At 35.5% G+C, this 20,533-nt stretch overlaps 1 protein-coding gene across 3 annotated transcripts in view; it reads left to right on the top strand.

Moving 5' to 3' along the window:
• Window positions 1-20,533, top strand: part of PRR16 (proline rich 16) — a 311,585-nt gene that overhangs the window by 207,470 nt on the left and 83,582 nt on the right. For 2 of the 3 annotated variants that reach the window (XM_050795120.1, XM_050795121.1), the window contains exon 2: window positions 5,023-6,381. In XM_050795120.1, the coding sequence (XP_050651077.1) occupies window positions 5,023-5,778 (756 nt within the window). In that variant the 3' untranslated portion in view covers window positions 5,779-6,381. Of the gene's footprint in view, window positions 1-5,022; window positions 6,382-20,533 lie in introns of those variants that run through there. The other variant, XR_007726721.1, reaches the window with a different exon arrangement.

Genomic DNA, 20,533 nt, shown 5'->3' with positions numbered 1-20,533 from the left:
TGTGCTTGGAATTAATATGGCTGCATCAGGTTGCATTTGGATATTTGCCTGATATATCTTATTTCTATAACTTTATATTGTCTTTCTATGTCTCTTTTTGACAGCAATCACTACTTTTATCCATTATTTTAATCTATTTACACTCTTGTGATTACAAATATATTGGCATCACTTATTCTATTATAGAGTAACTTTCATTTACGATGCTTTTTGTTGTGATAAAATTTAAGATTTCTTATTTTCTGCCTTTTTAGATTTATTGAATTTCCTTTATTCACTTTTTATTTCTTATTTATTTTGGAAGTGATAATTTTCTACCTGTTATTTCAATAGTTTCTCTAAAATTTGCACCTGTAGTTTTGACTGAATAAAGTTAATCAGTATCAGATAGATAATAATTTTTCTCACACACACAACAAAGACAATGACCTTAAATAGTTTAATTCTGATTGTCCTACAATCAGACATGTTCTTTTTCCTAGTATTTTAGCTTCACATTTTTCTTACCCCATCCCAAATTAGTCATTAATATATTATGTTTTGTAATCAATGCATAACTTGACTGACTTGTTTACCAATGCCTTTGTTTATCTATGCTTCTTGCATTCCAGTTCTTCCTTCTGATTATTTACCTTTCACTGAATTTTCGTTTATCAATACTTTCAATACTGAGCTATAAGAGCAATACTCTCTCAGTCTTTGTTGTCTAAAAATGTCTATTTCTCTCACTTCTGTATCAGTTGAACTATATTAACATTCCCAATTATTTTTCACTATGAACCTGTTTCTAAATTATCTTGGGACCACTGTTACTTGTGTGAAAATCTGTCAGCCTAATTTTTGTTATTCTATAAATATTTGGTGTTCCCTTTTTTGTTGTTGTAAAACTTTTATCATTGTTTTTCAGTGTTTTCTAGTTTCACTATGGTATGTCTGGGTGAGAGTTTGTTTATATTTTCTTCTTTGAAACTCTGTGTACTTTAACTAGAGGACACTTCAGTTCTGAAAGTACTAATTCATGGTCTGTTTGAATACTCCCCTCACTTCTGCAACTCTTTAAAAGAAAAATATGTGGTACTTTATCACATCATCTCAAAGGCTCTCACAGGATAGCTGCTACCTAACTCTCCAACCTCATCTCTCACAGTACCCTTGAGCCAAAACAGTCTTTAAATCACTCACACTCAGGTGATCTCTTCTGTCAGAGGGCCTTTATCAGGCTCTTTCCTGACAGACTGCTTGAACCACTCTTCTGCCAGTAAGCTCCAACTCATCCTTACAGAATGCTTCACTCACCTTTCTGATGGGGCCTTCCTCTTCCCTTATAACATCTTATATTCTTCAGAGTACCTGAGCTAGTTGCACTTTTACAGTTACTTGTTTGAGGATCTAGTCAAAGTCAGGCCCTTTCACTGGATTCCCTGCTCCATGAAAGCAGCGTTTTGTTTGTTTTTTATTCTCTTGGAATTTTATAGGCACTCGGGACATAACAACGTAGAGACTGAAACCAGGTAGGAAGCGTAAAACAAGCAGGAACGGAGGTGGCATTTATTCATCCTGAAAATCAGCTTCACTTCCCTCATAAAAGACATGTTTTCTCTCCTTTGCTGCAGAATTTACTACGATAAAATGTGTGGGGTAGATAACCTCCAGGTGAAAGAGGACAGGGACCCAGGAGCCAAGACTGTCTCTCTACCTCTCACATTCTTTAGACAGCCTTTCACTATAGTTTCTAGACAGAGCTGGTGAATATGCAGCCAACTCGGTGCTCATTTATGGATGAATTCTTTTCTTCCCATTTTCTTCTAGAATAACGGAGCAAGTTTTGAAGTAACAACCACTTCCAAAAATCAAATCGGAAAGAAAATGCTTTTTGCTCACACTTAAACTCAAGAAATAACCCTCGGAGCATTTACTTAACAAATCCTTGCTGAGCCCCTAATTAATACCGCTTGTTATGTTAGGCCTTTAGAATGCAACAGGAAAAATTTTAAGGATGTGTCAGAGTTAACCAGACTAAGAGAAGAAGGAAGAGCATTTCAGGAAGAAATAATGTTTTGTGCAAACATTCTGTGGCAGGAAGCAGACAGACAATTTTGAGGGCCTAAAGAAGACCAGAGAGACTTCGAGCAGAAATACAGAGTTGAGGATTGAGAGTTATTTAGGAGCATGAGACAGTGACTGGAACCGACTCATACTAGCTAAAAAGCCAATCATATTTTTTAAAATTTTGTGAGCTGGTTGCTTGGTAAACATAACAGTTATTAAAAGTGAAACTGGGCCGAAGCGAGTGGATCATGAGATATGCGTTCGAGACCAGCCTGGCCAACATACTGAAACCCCGTCTCTTTTTGTATTTTGTAAAAATACAAAAAAATTAGCTGGGTGTGGTGGCAGACATCTATAATTCCAGCTACTTGGGAGGCTGAGGCGGGAGTATTGCTTGAACCCAAGAGATGGAGGTTGCAGTGAACTGAGATCGCATCACTGCACTCCAGCCTGGACGACAGTGTGATACTCTGTCTCAAAAAAAAAAAAAAAAAAAAAAAGTGAAACTGTGTAAACTTGTAATTAAACTAATTACATTAAAACCAAAGGTTTTCTCATTGTTCCCTGTTATTTTAAATTATTTTACTGCAGTTCACTATTGTTTGTGCTCCTGAGTTTATTTATATATAGTATACTTTTTACTTGTGTGCTACTGTACATTTATTCCCAACCTCAGACTCAGTAATGTCGCATTACTAACCTGAAATCAACCACAGTGGGATTTTACACAAAACCTTTCGAATGAAGACTTCCTTACACTGCCAAGAGCCAGGTGATAAACACCAGTATTCCACCGAGTGAGACTGTACTGTGCAGAGTCCTGGTGCAGAACCCTGAAGTCTGTCTTAAGAGTTGATCTTTATCACAGGAGAAATGAGCAGACATATAAAGGATTTAAATGGGGAGTTAATGAAAGCACATTTCTGCTTCGAAAAAAAAAAAGAAAAGAAAAAGAAAAAGTCATTGAGACTACTGAAATGAAAAAGGAAGTAAAGTGGCTTTAGATAGTCCATATGGCAAATCATAGAGGCTCAGAGTAGGATGACAGAAGTGAAAATGGAGGAAAGTGAATGGATTTAAGATTCATTATTTAGGAGCTAAAATGGAAGGACTTGTTCTCCGGACCAGAAGGCGAGTGAAAGGATGGTATCCAATATAGTTTCTGGATTTCTGATTATTCAGATGTGAGGTTTGTACTGTCATTTGCTAAAATAGAAAATACTAGAAGAAATTTGTGGAATTTATTATATTTGTTGAATGTTTTGAAACTGCTGAGTTTGCAGGCCTTTGAGATATCCAAAGACTGAACCCTGGTGGCATTTACCTGCCTGCTGGAATCAATCACTTAAGAGTCTCGTTGGGAAGAAGTAAAGTCTATATCCTGTCCAACATCTAGATGCTTTTGGTGTTTTCATTTTGAGCCCAATCCTGCCACCATGTGACAAAGAGCCAACTTCACAGTTGATTAAACTTAGACCTAAGTAAAAGAGGAGGGAGCAATCTCCATATGGAATAAATGGGATGGAAATGTGTGAAATGAAGGAACTGTCTCCTTACATAAACTATTTTTAAAACAGCCCGTTAACTTTTCCATTCTTATATATGTATAACAGTGCATATATGGTGGCTATGAGAATAGCCTCCAAGACCTCTGAATGCAGAGTGTAAATGACTGAGGACCCTGATGTTGCACTCTAAAAGCCAGCATTTCAGCAGTGACCACACTGCTGCTCCCAGCCAATGACTGAACAGGGCAGAGACACTAAGGTAGCCCTGTTATGGGAGATGTCAGACTCCCCAATATCCTTGCCAAACTCTCCTTAGAACTGCATTGTCTAAGATACTTCCATTCAATGTTCCTGTCTTCACAACCTTTCTCCTTAACATGGGTGATGACCTGTCTTATGCTCTGATGCCTCTGCCAGCCTTATCTGAGTCCCTGGCCCCTCTGCCTGGTGCCTGTAGTAGCCCTTGACTGATGTGACTTCATGTCATTCCCCCAGTGATAGTAAACGTCTGCTTTTTATTAGTTTAGCATCCTGGGCCCAAATAATTTTCTTTCCCTTTCTGCAAGGTGAGACAGCTTTTGCTTCTACCCTCTCTCAGAAGCAAAAGATCGTTGCCTGTATCTTACAGGTTGGAGGGTTTCTTGCTAACACACCAGTAAAGGTTCTGCTTTATAAGGAAGAACAGTCTGAGAAGTGGATGGGGTTTTGTGCCTGTGTGCCCAACAGGGCCTCTCTTCCATCTCTTTTCTCCTCTCAGCCTGAGAGGTCTGTGAAAAGGAGGCCATGAGTGAGTACAGATGTTACTGTGTCTGAGACTTCCCAGGATTCTAAATTGTCATAATAGCACATATTCAACCTTTAATTAGTCATCAAAGTTTTAGTTGTTTTCTTTACCCACTCTGATGGTTGCTGCTTTTTTTCCTGTGATTTTCTAAATGTTGAACAGTTGATGTCTTCTGTATATCCTCAGAGGGCTTGAAACTCTTGACAGTTCAGTTCATTTGGTTGCCTTGTGAGGTCAGGTCTCTGTTGGTCTCAAGAAAAGTTATGATTTTGCAGATGATCTTTTTTTTCTTATTTCAAGATTGGAAGCAATGTTCTCCTACAGCTTTCTACATGTTAAGCAGAAGGGAAGCACTTTCTGATTATTTTAAAACATCAGTTATATTTCTGCATCAGGTTTCGTATTTTATGGGTGGGTATATCAGAGTCAGAAATAGAATGCATATATAAATCATATGTTATGTTCTAGGCATGTGAAATTATGTTATCAAACAGTTGGTCCTCTGTGTGATGGTCACTATTCTGTAAATTTATTGACTGAAAACATCAAGCAACAATGGAATGCTCAGTTCAATATCAGTTAAAGCTTCCATAGCAGATTTCCCCTAGACAAAAAGACATTGTTTCTAGTATACTTTGTTTGGGTCATTCTTCAAAACAATTACCTTGTCCTTTCCACCAGGTGGTTGACCAGATTGACACCCTGACCTCTGACCTACAGCTGGAGGATGAGATGACTGACAGCTCCAAAACGGACACGCTGAATAGTAGCTCAAGTGGCACAACAGCCTCCAGCCTAGAGAAGATCAAAGTGCAGGCTAATGCACCGCTTATTAAACCCCCAGCACACCCATCTGCTATCCTCACGGTCCTGAGAAAGCCAAACCCTCCACCACCTCCTCCACGGTTGACACCTGTGAAGTGTGAAGACCTCAAAAGGGTGGTTCCAACTGCCAATCCTGTAAAGACCAATGGCACCCTTCTACGAAATGGAGGCTTACCAGGTGGACCTAACAAAATTCCAAATGGAGATATCTGCTGCATACCCAACAGTAACTTGGACAAGGCTCCAGTTCAGCCTCTGATGCATAGACCTGAAAAAGACAGATGTCCCCAGGCAGGGCCTCGAGAACGAGTTCGGTTCAATGAAAAAGTACAGTACCATGGCTATTGTCCTGACTGTGATACCCGGTATAACATAAAAAACAGGGAGGTCCACTTACACAGCGAACCTGTCCACCCACCAGGAAAGATTCCTCACCAAGGCCCTCCCCTCCCTCCTCCACCCCATCTCCCTCCTTTCCCACTAGAAAATGGGGGAATGGGAATAAGCCACAGTAACAGCTTCCCCCCTGTCAGACCTGCAACTGTGCCTCCTCCCACTGCACCAAAACCACAGAAGACGATCTTGAGGAAATCAACCACTACAACCGTGTGATGTATGCCATTAAAAAAAATGTTTTTTTTTTAATTTTCTATATTATAAACATAAAATAATAAGTAATGAGCACTTTCTACTCAAGCAATAAAAAGCCCAAATATATTAATCCTGCATTCAGCAAAGTGGCATAAAAATCACCTGGTAAGTATGCAGCACATTGCTTATATCCTGGGTATGCATTATTTTAAATGTTGTATCATTAAAAACCTCAGAATGATGAAAAATACGAATGCATTGTTTTTGCAATTGACCTATGACAAACTGTGAACCTGCAGATTTCACCTATTTTGATTTACTATAAGAGCTGGGATTTGATTCATTTTATTTATGCCTAAGTCATCTATGCATTAACATGTCATATTCTTAACTTTGATCTAATGCTTTTTACTAGGAAATTTTAATACTGAAGGACTATTTTATTATTTTTTTCTAAAGATGTTTGTCACTAGTTTTTCATTATTAAATGCTGAGGCCAATACCAAGAAGTTTATTTTCTATATTATACAATTATGAATTACGTGCTCAGCTATATATGTAATAAAATACTTTGGTCTGTGGAAATACTGTTAAATCAATAAACAATAGTAAATAATGACAAAACCAAATGTTCCTCAGAATTAAACTGAAGTAGTGGTTCATTTAATCTCATTTAACATTCCTCAAAATGGGCAGCAAATCTGACAGAGTTTGGAGAAGTTACAGTGAGTATATATCAGAATTTTCTAAATGCAATATCATATTCCACATCATAAATAGAAATTTACACACTACATATTTTATATTTCCATTTGGTACTTCAAGAGCCTTCTGTCGAACTCTCCCTATGTTGCCAAGCCCTCCTCATACTCAGCATTCTTCCAGGATGGACCCTAAACTATTACATTGAGGCTGTAGGGTGTTTTGCCTCCTGCATTAGCAAACTCTTTGCCTCCGCAAGTGAACCCACATTTACAGGAGAATTATAGGGGGAAATCTGAATGCTTCTGGTATCAGGAGGTGTTCAGCATTGGGCATAAGTTTTTCCCCCTCAGAGTTGAAAGATACCGTGGGCTGTTGCTGTCCTCTAAAAGAAAGAGAAGGAATCTTTCCTTCTAACATCAACTAAAAATCCTCCTCTTCAGTCTTATCTACCAGCTTAAGAAACTTTACCCACGCGTGGGCCAAATTTAACTTCCAATTGCATTCATTTCAATTGATGAGATATTTTGTCCTGGAGCTGGAAATGAGTTTCTCTCCCCTAGAGTTATGATGAGGACAGGTTCCTGAAAACAAAATTGATTCATTTAGTGGTAAGAGTAGAGGGAGTCATCTTTTGTGGAAATGTAGTTATTGCACAACTTGATACAGAATCCGATGGCTTTTATGAATATTTGGCTTTTGCTCTCAAAATTGTAATCTTTGCACAGGGAGGTAGCCTTCAATCATATTTCTTTCTTGCCTTTTTCAAGCTAGATCATGGTAATTTAAATAGTGTTTTTGACAGCTTCCTATTAAAAATGATTATATATTTTAGATGGAATACAAAAAGAAAATAGGCCTTCTCTTTTGAAGGAACAATCAAATGAGTAAAAAACAGAATGTCATGTTAAATATTTACTCAGCATGCATTATGTTTCATAGATGTTGGACATGAAGATAATGAAAGCAAAATAATCAGACATATAATAATCGGAAAGTTACAAAACATAGATCCATAATCAAGAAAGGCCATAATCTAAAATTTGTTATCTATATTATTAAGAAGTTTAATAGATATGAGCCAGGTAAATAAATAATAGACTTATTAAATACCAAAATAATGTGTTCTTAACTTTTCATTGCATGCATTTAGTCTTGATATAAATAAAGCCAGGGTTTTATCATATTTCTAGGGTTAAATAATTACTTCGTTTCACATGTCTATCAAGAGCTAGACCGTTCAATATTATACACAGTTGTAGAAAACATGCAGTTTTCTTTCTTCAATTCATCTTTCGTCTTCCGCCAGTTACTGTGACCTAATAATCAACCTATAGTTTAATACTGTGACACTTTTCGATGTCTGGGATCCAAACCTGATCCCAACGTAGAGCTTTCTAGCAACGACACATCACCCACAGAACAGATAATTTCCTTGCAATAAAGCAAGATGAATAAATTGAAACATTCAAGTTGGTTGAGTAAAGACATTGAGCCAGATGCCTAGAAACAATCGCAGAGTTCCAAATCCATTTCTCTTTCTCTAAGTATAGGCAAACCTTCTCCATGAAAGACTATATTTTTCTGTGTGATTGGTGACATACACCAAAACTACATTTGTTTTTATTCAACACATAAATAATTAACTACTGGCTTAGAAATCTGAGTTAAATACCATCCCCCAAATGTTATAGTTTTGACCTTGCTAATAAGGACCTTACTCTTTTATGATAGTTTATTCATAATCAACATTTAATGTTAGATTACAGCAGTCTTAGGACTTATTTTGAATTTATTTACTCCATGCTGTTTCATTTTTTATTAATGCGTGGAATATATTGTACCAATATGTTTTCTTGCCCAAGTGATGATATTGCCACATTCATTGGAACTTAGTTATAGTTTTACATATATACAAACTTGTAAAACAGAAAGCAGTTAACATAGAGCATCATAATATTTGCCTGCAAACTTATAATTAAAATGTCATAAGTGGCAGCACAGTTTTTGTAATCAGCCAACATTGCTTTCAAAATGTAAATGTTGAAGTGCAAGCTCTACACATCATCCATTAAATCATCATAAAATAGAGTACATACTTCCTCTTCCTAAAGACCATAAACAGAAATGTTTTCCTCAAATACTTGAGACTGCATTTTGGTAACAATGTGCATTTGAACACTTTTATTTACACATAGTGTTTACCACAGAGCCAGCATTCATACTCCTTTGAAGGTGACGTTTCCACAAAATGTAAAATGGTAATACACTTCTTATGATAATCTCCATTCATACTGTAAAAATAGGGCATATTTCAAAAGGCATGGTACTCATTAATTAAATTGGAATACACTTTTTTTTTTTTTTACTTTAGACAAAGATTTTCCCATTTTTGGAGTTTATTGTATTTCTACTGATGAAAGGTGAAAAGAAAATAAAAATTGATCAAAGTTATCTTCCACCTACCAATAGTTGTAGCAGTTGTAAAGGGAAATAAAACACATTTTTAAGGTCATGCTTAAGCCAAATCTAAAAATATCTTCACAAAAATACAAGGGCATACAAAAACAAATTTTTCACTCTTCCAATTTATGTTATTATATCAATTTCTTCCCTCATTCATTGAATAATTTTGGAAGAAATGAATCTACTATTAGCAGAAGTGGTTTAATTAACCTCAATTATCCTGTGTTTGAATTATAACTGCATCCTAATTATTCAATGAATAAAGGAATATGATACAGTTGATATAGCTTTCTGTGGACAGATGAGCATGACCGGAATAGCAGCTATTCACAGTCTCTGAAACTATACAAGACCTTGAATCTACAAAGTTTAATTATAGCTCTTTCTGGGTGCTCCATGAAGAAAGGTCTGCATTTAGTTCTGCATATAATTGCACAAGGAATGGTGTGATCAAGTCGTGAATCACTGCCTTGACTGAATTTTTTTCCATGGATTGTATGTGACGATGCGATGCTGAGTCTTGTAATTATCCTGACGATTTTGTTTGTTGCTTCTAATTCTCTCTTGGCAGCACATCTTGCTATAACCTATGTTCCAAGTTGTAGCAAAAGATTACATTGCAAGGTACTTTGATGAAACACTGATGATTTCTAAGTGGGGAAATGATTTATGAGCAATAAAGTTCTATAAAAAGCCGTATCATGAAAGTAGATAAAGTGCACAGCATCGGACAATTACTAGACATTTTCACAAAATCACATCACATTTTCTGGGTCAATGTGTAGCTATGACACATTTAAATGTTTACAGTAAACATTTTGGAGTTTTCGAATTCTTCAAGTAACATGATTCTGAAATAATGGCAGATGTGATGCTATGATTAAGGCACACAGTAGTATTGAACATAAAACTGCAGTTAGTCTTATCTTCATGGAGTAGCAATTATGAAAGCTGTCATTTCATTTGAAGCACTTGAGTTTATCATTCTGATCTATTGGAGAAAAAACATCCTGAAGTGTAATATAAAGAAGCTTTACAAATAACCCTCTTTTTAAAATATGGTTAAGCTGACATGGGGTATGGAATTGTGTAAGACAAAGGGAAAATAAGGAGGAAATATTGCTTATAATTTATAACTTCTAGACTCATCAAATATAGGTAGACTAATATTAACTTCTTTCTCAAACTTAACATATCTCTAATACTAATACATAACATAGGAATTAGTACACTTATTTACAAACGGAGTAATTCCAGACCTCAGTTTCAATATTCTGCCAAAATTTTCCCCTTGATAAGTGTTGGGCTGGCATTTTGTGCTGCCAGCATGACTCACCATGCTTTTTCTCTCCACAGTATTGCCACTTAATTGTGTTCTTCATAGCCCCAAACTTTGTAAATCTTTCCTTTATTTCGATCAGTTATTTTGACGCTTGAAAGGGGTTACCTAATGTTGTTTTGACATTCTTAATGTGTTTGATCTTTGCAGAATATGAAAGGGATTTCAGGCAATTTAGCTACCATCTAAAATGAACGAGCTGCTGAATAATGCAAGCCTCATTTTCTCATGTATTTTACCAGTGGCTTCACCTTTTAGTTTCTTTCTCTAAGTTCAAAGACTATTATTTTGGATCTTTTCCCTAAGAAGTTCTGATTCCATAGAATTATGTCATTGATCCTGAATTTGTCACTATCATACACTGGTGTTTCACTTGTGAATTTCATCTATTTAACATTGACCCCTAAAGCCAAAAGTAGCAATAGATGTACTCCATGGAACCTCTAAAGAGTGCATTAAAACTCTCTCTAATAAAAGCATTCCTATACCTTTGTTATTAGGCTATGGATATGATTTCCCTGTATTTCATAATGTAATTGTCAATTATCCTAACCACTCAAAGGGATTTTAGACCAGCTAAATAAAACAATGTGTGCCTCAAGTGGGTCAGGGTTCATGGCAGCAAGATACGTGCTATCTAATCCTTATCAAGGGCTTACTTTATTCTAAACACTCTTCTAAGGGTTTTACGTGAATATAAAACATTTCCTCATAACATCATTTTTTCCTTCGACCCGATGTCTTGGACACAATTATTATCCACATTTTACATATGAGAAAACTGTGGTTTTGGAAACTGGTTGCCCACGATCTTAGGGCCAGTAAGTGGTCAAGCGGAATTATAAGGCAGGCAGTCTGCCTCCACAATCCATATTCTTTACTATCTTTCAGCAGCACCTAAAACATCGATCATGCATTGTGTACAGGTAATCTGTAGAGTTGAAAGTCATCGTTTTCTGGAATTTGCCTTAGAAGGCTGTTGGGAGATATAAGATAGAAAAATAAACGTATTTCTGTGTTAGCCAAGATAGACTAGGCTATATGCTATGGTAACAAATAACTCCAGTATCTCAGAAACATCTGAATTCTTTGTTATGAACTCTGTCAGAGTTCATCCTGAACCTGGGAGAATCTTCAGAGCAGGAGTCTCTCAAATGGTTTATTCATTGGTAAAGACTGTTGACCCTGGGAATCCAACATTCTCATCGAGGATCATCACAACATAGTAAGGGGCAACTGGAGAATCTTACTGATGCTTTTACATCAGTTAAGATTTATGCACCAAAGATTGGTGCTTTGACGCCCTTGCATGTGTCGTTGGCCAAAACTAGTCACATGGCTTTTTTGTAGTCCCCATATGCCCAGAAATGGAAGGAGATCTGCATATGGGTGTGGGCCCAAGTCATAGCCATCGCAGTTTCAAAGGGGTAATTTTTTAGTGTCTGAATATTTTATAGACTCTTGAAGACTTTGTTTTCTTTTTGTATTACCTCATGCTCACTTCATCTCACCATAAACTAGGATGTCATTTTATTTTAAACACAGATACAAATGAATCTACTATAACTCTGCTAAAAGCTTAGCAGGAGGAATTAACAACATTTAGTATGATGAGGATTGAGGGTTTTTTTTTTTTACAAATTTTAACAACCATATTTGAATTCTATCTGAGAATAGTCACCAACAGGCATTTTTAAGTTAAACACTTTAGAATTTCATACTAAATTTTCAGTTGGCAAGTTTCTGAATAAATAATCTTTCAATTATAATTAGGTTCCTAAATGAATTGTCCCCCAAATATTACATAAACCTAATTTGAAGATACATACTAATCTCTCCAGAATAGCCAAATAAATATCATGATGTACTACAGAAATTTAGGACCATGATGATGTAAATTATGATATATGTATATATAATATTAATCTGGACTACAATATATTAGGATCAAAATATCGATTTGAAACAAGAAAGTCTGTGTTTGAGTCTCGATCCTCCCAGATCTTTTTTTTTTTTTTTTTGAGACGGAGTCTCGCTCTGTCGCCCAGGCTGGAGTGCAGTGGCCAGATCTCAGCTCACTGCAAGCTCCGCCTCCCGGGTTTATGCCAGTCTCCTGCCTCAGCCTCCCGAGTAGCTGGGACTACAGGCGACCGCCACCTCGCCCGGCTAGTTTTTTTGTATTTTTTAGTAGAAACGGGGTTTCACCGTGTTCGCCAGGATGGTCTCGATCTCCTGACCTCGTGATCTGCCCATCTCGGCCTCCCAAAGTGCTGGAATTACAGGCTTGAGCCACCGCGCCTGGCCTTCCTCCCAGATCTTAAGTGCTCCTGAGAGAATTACTCAACCAGGTTTGAAATTTCGTTTAAAGTATAGATAACGGTGCCACTCTTTCTACCTAATGGGGCTGTTGGGTCACTAAGTATGTATCTTGAGATTACCAGGACTCCTCCATTACAATGTAATAAACAATATCAACAGAAGGATGCTACAATTACACAAACCCCAGATGAACTTCTAAGGCAATGGGACTACAAGCTTTAGTTCTTTCCTAGACAGCAATGCTGAAATGCAAAATGGATGAGGCAACATGGATATGCAATTTCAGGATTCAACAAGTCTGCAACCTTCAGAGTTATTGAATAGACAGAGCCACTAAATTATTCTATTTCATTCTTTGCAGAGGTCAGAAACATGTCCCAAACTTTTATAATATCTTCTAGATTGGTGCTAACTGGACTATGTATGTTCTCATAGGAAATTATTATTTCCTCAATGCTTTGCTTTAAATTTTACTGTGTTATTTGCATGGGAGAAAAGCTCTTCTGCTAACACAGAATGGGTTACACACATAGTTAAGGTCAGTTGTATTTTCTGTTTATTTACTCAAACTTCAACTCTTTCTCAACCCATGTCTTTCTTGCAGTAATATTTATAGAAATGATATGTATTACCCCTGTTTAATTTTATCTAATCCTTCACAAAGTCTTCGTCCTGTACTCATTCCTCAAATTACGTGGTTTCACACATTTTATTTCTAAATATGTATTTCTCTAGTAACATTAATTGTATATCTTCTATTACCACTCAGTTTCCTAACAATTTCCCCTGCATTCCTCCTCTGAAGGACACCACCCGACAACACGTTGTTATGAGGCCCTAATTACTTAATAAATGTGAAAATTCTAAGAGTAAAACCTTGAACAAATACAAATCATTGTTATTAATTTGTGATACTTCTTACCAAATTATTCGTGTTCTTTGTTAATATGGTGGATTATTTTTTATTTGCCTTAGTTGATGCTAATGATATTGTTTTCATCTTATTTATAAAGTAATCACTTTACTTAGATATTTTTGTAGTTTATATTATCAGGTAAGCCTAATGATTTTCTTAGAACCTTGCCGATTCATTTGTAGAAGTCTCATTTTTGATGGATTATATTTTGTGAATTAGGAAGTCAACAAATGAACATGATAAAATTCTAAGAAAACTGAACCAAAAAGTATGGTTTATTAAACTGTTTTGACAAGTGTAGCCTAGTTTTAATTACAATAACATGTAATAGCACATGAATAAATGTATTTAGAATATAATTCGTGAAACTAAAGTCTAATACACTAGTAATCTTTGCATCTTCTAAAAATATTCATATAAGAATAAACCATCTTTTGTTTTAAAAAAGTCTAGGTTTATGATTTAAAACTTAATTTATCAGTGATATTTTTAAAATTCTGACCAAGCATTAACTACTGCTCTGCTTTAATAAAAGTTTGTGATATATCTGAATACATATTACAGTGAAGGGCATTTCAAAAGGACTGAGAACTGGAGTCCTATGGTTACAGTGATTTATGGCTTCACACATTCACCAGTATGAATATTGCCAATAAAAGTCCAAAAATATCATCTGGAACTATTATTTTCTACCAGTTCAAACCACTCTTTATGACAAAAAAGGAGTATTTGGATTGATTTATTTTATCTTCCTTTAAAAACTTTATAGTTGTATCAGATAATGACTATCTTATGTGATGTTGAAAATACAGTACTGAAGTTCTGAGTTTATAAAACGTTTCTTTTTCTAAGTGGACATATCTATCGGTTATTAGGGAATTAAAATTAGCTCCTCCATATGACTTCTCAGTAATTTTTCTGATTACCTAAACTCCAAATTTCAGCTATAGTTAGCTTTTCAATCTCTCATTTTTTTTAAATCTAAGTAATTTTAACTTTTTGCCATGTCTTCCTTTGTAAAGTCATTCCCAATGACTCTCCTCAGATGGGCTTTTGTTGTCTCCCTTCTGAAAGTTGCATTTGCCACCTGCCTGCTCATTTGACCTCTTGCCTTAGTTTCTACTCCATCCTGCCAATACCCAACAGAGAAAATTTCCTCTCACCATTTCATCTCAATCCAAAAATGTTGATGGTTTAGGACTGTCTGCTATTTAAAATTCTTACCTCTGGGCTTAGCAGTCCTAACAAAAACACCTCAAAGTCTATCTTTATAATCTCCCAATCTAGCGACCCCAAACCTGAGAAGGCTGCTCCACCTGAGTAGTCTAATTACTGTTCCCCTGACATGCCTTGCTGCACCTTTTCCTGGACTTGTGACCCAGCCTGAAATAACTTCGTTTTGTAAGCCTTGCTCTGTAGATTTTCACCATTTATCTGAATCTTATCCTAACTTGTAAAAAAATCTATTCTAACCATATATATATAAAATCGGGGCGGTGACTCATGCCTGTAATCCCAGCGCACTGGGAGACCGAGGCGGGTGGATCACGGGGTCAGGAGTTCGAGACCAGCCTGGCAAAGATGGTGAAACCGCGTCTTTACTAAAAAAAAAAAAAAAAAAAAAAAAAGGCCGGGCGTAGTGGCGGGCGCCTGCAGTCCCAGCTGCTCGGGAGGCTGAGGCAGGAGAATGGCATGAACCCGGGAGGCAGAGGTTACAGTGAGCCGAGATCCCGCCACTGCACTCCAGCCTGAGTGACAGAGTGAGTTTCCATCTCAAAAAAACAAAAAACAAAAAAACAAAAAAACCCACAGTGGTATAATGAGTACAACACAGGTAAAAATTCACAAACAAAACAAAAATATATAGAGAAAAAATAATTGGTAATTAAATAAATATAGTTTTGTAGTGTGCATATTTTCTTAAATTAGCACTATTATTAAAGGCAACACTTACCATACCTACTTTTACTAACAAGAAACTATAGGGTAAATAAAGTCGAAGAAATGTAAAATGATTAAATTGAATTCCTTCACTTTATTGACCTCTTAATAGGCTGAATAAACTTGTGAAAACACATGCACAGAAATGTAAGTTTCCTCATTTGAGATAAATTATATTCCTATTTCCTCCAACGAAGTGGTTCTCTAGAGAAGATGAACTGCTACAAAGTGGTGTGTTAGAATCTGAATCTTGGTTCAGAAGAGGTAAGCAAGAAAATTTGAGCTAATGATGTAAAATGCTGTAACATATTCAGAAAGTGCTCAACAAAAAGGAGAGGAAGTGGAAAATGAAATTAAGAAATATACACTCACCACAAAAAATATATGTGAAGTAATGCATATGTTAAATCGCTCAATGTAGCCATTCCACAATGCATACATATTTCAAAACATGTTATACTTGATAAATACATATAAATGTTTTGTCTATTTAAATAAATAAATAAAAATGTTTATGAAAGAAATAAGCAATTAATATATTGTACTTAAAATTTGACCTGAACCAAGAAAATAAAATAAAAGTTAGGCCCTTAAATTAATGCATGAAGATTTAGTTACACTTTTATCACTTAGATTATAATATTTATGTTTACTTTTTTTAAACAAGTTTGAAAGGAAAACAAATTTGAAGATAGTCTCTACTTTGACTGACTTTATGTGGAGAAAAAGTTGCTTTTTCCTCTCGGAAGCAAATAGCTGATAAGAAGGATTTCTGAGACAGGTCCCTTGTATAAATGTTCCCATGAGGATGAGGCTTTTAGTTAGGTTTATATTTAGTCATTCAATTTCATGCATTTAAAGATCCATCTCATGCTAAACTCCATCCCAATCACTATGGTGATGTAGGTGGGACAAGAATGAGTACTCCCTGCTGGCAAATGATCTCCATGTCAGAAACAAAGATAAAAATATAAGAGATAAATACAATTTGCAACTGGAATTGTACAGATGGCATTCTCCTTAAACCATCCTAAACCTGTCCACTTACTGGAATAAACACACAAAGTTATATGAGTTTTCTTCCCAGTGAGAAAATTCTAATAGTTTTAGTATGGTTATGTTCAGCATTTACATCAAATTTATTTTCTAAGCCTAGTGAACTGAAGCCTCATGTTGTTTCATTTCCTGTGGAGTGCCGTCATGTGCACTGAATACACAGCATTCTTTCTTTTGTGTTTGATGAAATCACTTTGGTAAAGATACAGCTGCCATCCCAATATGTATTTGTTTACTGAATTCATAGAATGAACAATCAGATGTAAAGTGCTTTATTGATTATCTTTTCCTATTCTCATGGCTTTGTCTGTTGCTTTTGTTTAATGTGTTGTTCCTTGCAATGTTTGAAGAGATTGGAGTGAGATTTGAAAATACTATTTTTATGTCTGTGGTTCTCTGTGTGAGAGTTTTCTTATTGATAGTTAAAAAGTGTGACATTTACTTAGCATGCAGTTATAAAGGTTAGTCCTCATAGATTTCCTAATCCATGAAATGAGGAAAGTTATTCTGAATTTCTTATAATTTAAATCCCACATAAATAGCTGCCAATTACATAATATATCCCAATTCTTTGTACACAGAGATGAAATTGGATTTGTCAGTATGTGCTGTCTCTAGGTATTTTGGGAGCTTTTCTGTAATGATTTAGATACTGAAGATACAGCTGGACTTAGGTAGACAAACAGAATTTTGGGCTTTTGTTTCTTTGTTTTTCCATTGTCAAAATTCAAACACAGAAGTTAACATAAGAAGCCTTTCTCTTAAGAGAACACAGGCTCCTTTCTAAACTGTAGAAAAGAGCTCTTTAAAAAAGGGGTATGGAAAACAGAAATTTTGTTGGTGGTGGAGAAGGATAAAAGATCCTTCTAGATTCTGAGCAGATAGTGCTATGAAAAACTGAGTTCCCATCCAATCTGGAATCTTGGAAATGGGCAGAGATGGGTGGAGGGGAGGCCTGGTTTCTATGAGTGTGGGAAACTGACATCATTGGCTTGAGGTTGTTTTCTTCTTTTCCCTCCTTTCCTGGCCTAAGGATGTGTTGCAAACCTGAAAGAATGCAGGGTTTCTATATAAATGTTGTACTATTTGCACCAAAGAGAACACGATTTTATTTTCCAGATGGAGAGATGAGCAAATCTAAGAATATATGTTCTAAAAATTCTTAGCATTTTATGATATAGAAACTAGAGCACCAATGTACTCAGGAGTATTTTAAAACTCATGAGCCTTATTTCTTTGCTTTCTGTTATATACCAATATGAATCATAATCCTCTCTAAACATCAGAATCACTTGGGAAGCTTCACACCCTGTTTCCCAAGCTGGACCAATTACATCAGAATCTCTTTATGGTGGCTTCAGACATCAGTAGACTTCAAATGACCCAGGTGATTCTAGTATATCAGCAGAATTAACAATAATTAAATAACACAATACAGAGAATGGCACATCTGTTATTATTTTATCCTAATTGAGACAGCATAGAATCAGTACTTATGAAGCCTATTATGCGTTTTTTTCACCATATGTGTAAAAGACAAGAATGTACTAGAAATTTATATTTTAAAAAGCTTATGTGGAGCATTAAAACCTTTTTTTAATTTAATATAGTATTAAAAAGTAATTCCTGGGCTAGAGATCCATTTAAGATTAGTTTAGAGTGGGAAGTATATGACTTCCATGCATTACTTTAACACTTAAAGTTTTTGTGATTCACTGGCTCAGTGTCCATTGTAAAAAAACGAGAATACATTTCAACAATAAATTGTTAAAAAGAGTGAAGTCTTAATATTTTGCATTCAAAGAATATTGCTTAGGTATCAGTAATATGCTTAGGTATCAGTAATTCTGAAATGATTATGTATATATAATGTTATGTTAATTATATGAAAATTATTCATTTATAGCTTTTATTCAGATATTCTGATGGTGCAGTTAAGCTAAACTATCCAATAAAATATCCCAACATTGTCAGAAATGTTATATTCTTCATGATATTCCTCAAATTTTTTCTATATATCATGTTGACAAATTATAATAAGCATATATATCTTAGTATGTTCCACATGTGCTTTTAAAAACTTTATCTGTTCATCTTTTAAATTTTTATTCTAGGGAAATAGAAGTCAATTTTCAGTGTTCAGGAAAATGATATTCTTCAATATCAAATATCCAAATGATATTTTCTGTTCATTATGTTTTTTCTTTATAATCAGCTTATATTTTCCACACTGGCTTTAACAAAATTTTAATTTTAATTTATTCTCATGTTTTTGTGGTCTCTAGCTAAGGCAATAAAAGTCATTTTCTGACATTCAGGATATAAGTTAATAACAACAACATTATAATCATTATGATCATTATGTATATTTGAATGTATAGTTAATACGAAAGATAGCAATAAGTATAAACAATTCACAGTGCTCTTCTCTGACTCTGTAGTAATTATTGGTAGAAATAAATATTGTCAGTTAATAAACTTGAACTGGAGCCTGGTATAGGATGATGTGGATAGAAAAAAAATTGTAACACATGAGAGCCTAAAAAATATGAATTATTCTAACAGCAAAGATCTTGGTACATCACTAGTTGCTTATTGCATAACAGAAAATGAACCTCTGAAAAAACACATTTACTCAAAAATTCACATTGTATCTTTCATCATTCTGCTTTAACAGTCATATAACGAAGTTCAGAGACATGTAGTCTAATTAAATGGGTACAAAAATGGCTTCCAATGGCCTTACAAATGATCCCAGTAAATAATAACGAGAAAGACACCACATTAATGAAAATGACAATTTTATTCTTTTGTGCTCAAAGAACTACTTGAAAGAAGGGTTTCTCTGGTTTAACTCTGTATTGCCTTTAGATTAAGATGGACTTCGCGATTTTACATTTGATGGCTGCTAAGCAAGTCATCACCATGCCTCCTGATGTAATGACATGTAGATATTCTTACCTCTTGATTTTTGTCAGTTCCTAGAGAAGAAACTAGCAGTTTGACTTTGGGGACATATTTTCACTCTCTGCTTGAAATTTATGTTAATATTTGAGCTGAAGACCTTTTGCTTTCTCTGGCCAGGTTGCAGCCGTCAAAGTCTCGTCATTGTTATTGGCGTTAATGTGCACACCATTCAGGCCGGCTCGGTGGATAGAAATAGAACTTGCTGATATGCTCCTTCAGCCTGTTTCTTCATTTAACAAAACAGCAAACACACAAGGAATTTTTTTTTTAAGTTGTTCAACTGCCATATCACACCGTTTTACCTGATCTTTGAAAAGAGACATTTTGTGTTTTCAAGGATCTCCATTCAGAGAATTCTGTGGTTGGAAAGAGAGGGGTCTGAGAAAAAGTAACATTTATTAAGCAACCATTTTATGCAATGTGGAATATTTTACATATGCTACTTTAATTCCCATAACAACTCTTTTCAAATAAAAATTGCATAGGACAGGTTAAACAGACAAGAAAGATTTTATTCAAACGGTGTCAAGATAAGATTAGTTCAATAAGGGAGAAAGATTGAACTCAACTTCATGGAGACAAAAGACAGGCTGTTTTTGCCGCTGCTGTAAGCTATTGTGGGAAGGAGGTTGGTCAATGTGATTAGGCCATCTGTGTTTGCTAATGACCACTTATCAAAGTTAAGCTCTTACCCTCTGATAGACACTGGGATATAGGGAGTTTATATATAGGGACACTATCTTTTTTGATGATTACATTTCAAAGGAATGGTTCCCAGATTGAGAAAGATCTTCCTAGGTTGTAAAACTGGAAAGAGGCTGGGAGAAAAATTACATCTCAAAGGAGCAAGGAAAATCTACAATTGAAGGGTTTCTAGACTAAATGCTCTAAGAAAAGGGATGTCAGAGGCTTGTAGTCTTATTTAACATTTAGAAGAGCTTAGGGGACTGTGAAGGCCATCGTGTTCACCATTAAAGTTACTTACTAAGAGCCTGAGGCTTGGAGGTTTTACTTTTGCTTGCCCTAGTCTCCCAGCTATTACGGGACGGAGTAGAACCATGACCGTAATT

This window comes from Macaca thibetana, chromosome 6 (assembly GCF_024542745.1).
Source record: "Macaca thibetana thibetana isolate TM-01 chromosome 6, ASM2454274v1, whole genome shotgun sequence".
NCBI classification, from domain to species: Eukaryota; Metazoa; Chordata; class Mammalia; order Primates; family Cercopithecidae; genus Macaca; species Macaca thibetana.
The sequence above is the reverse complement of the archived record's forward strand: the minus strand, read 5'-3'. Positions and strand labels throughout refer to the sequence as shown.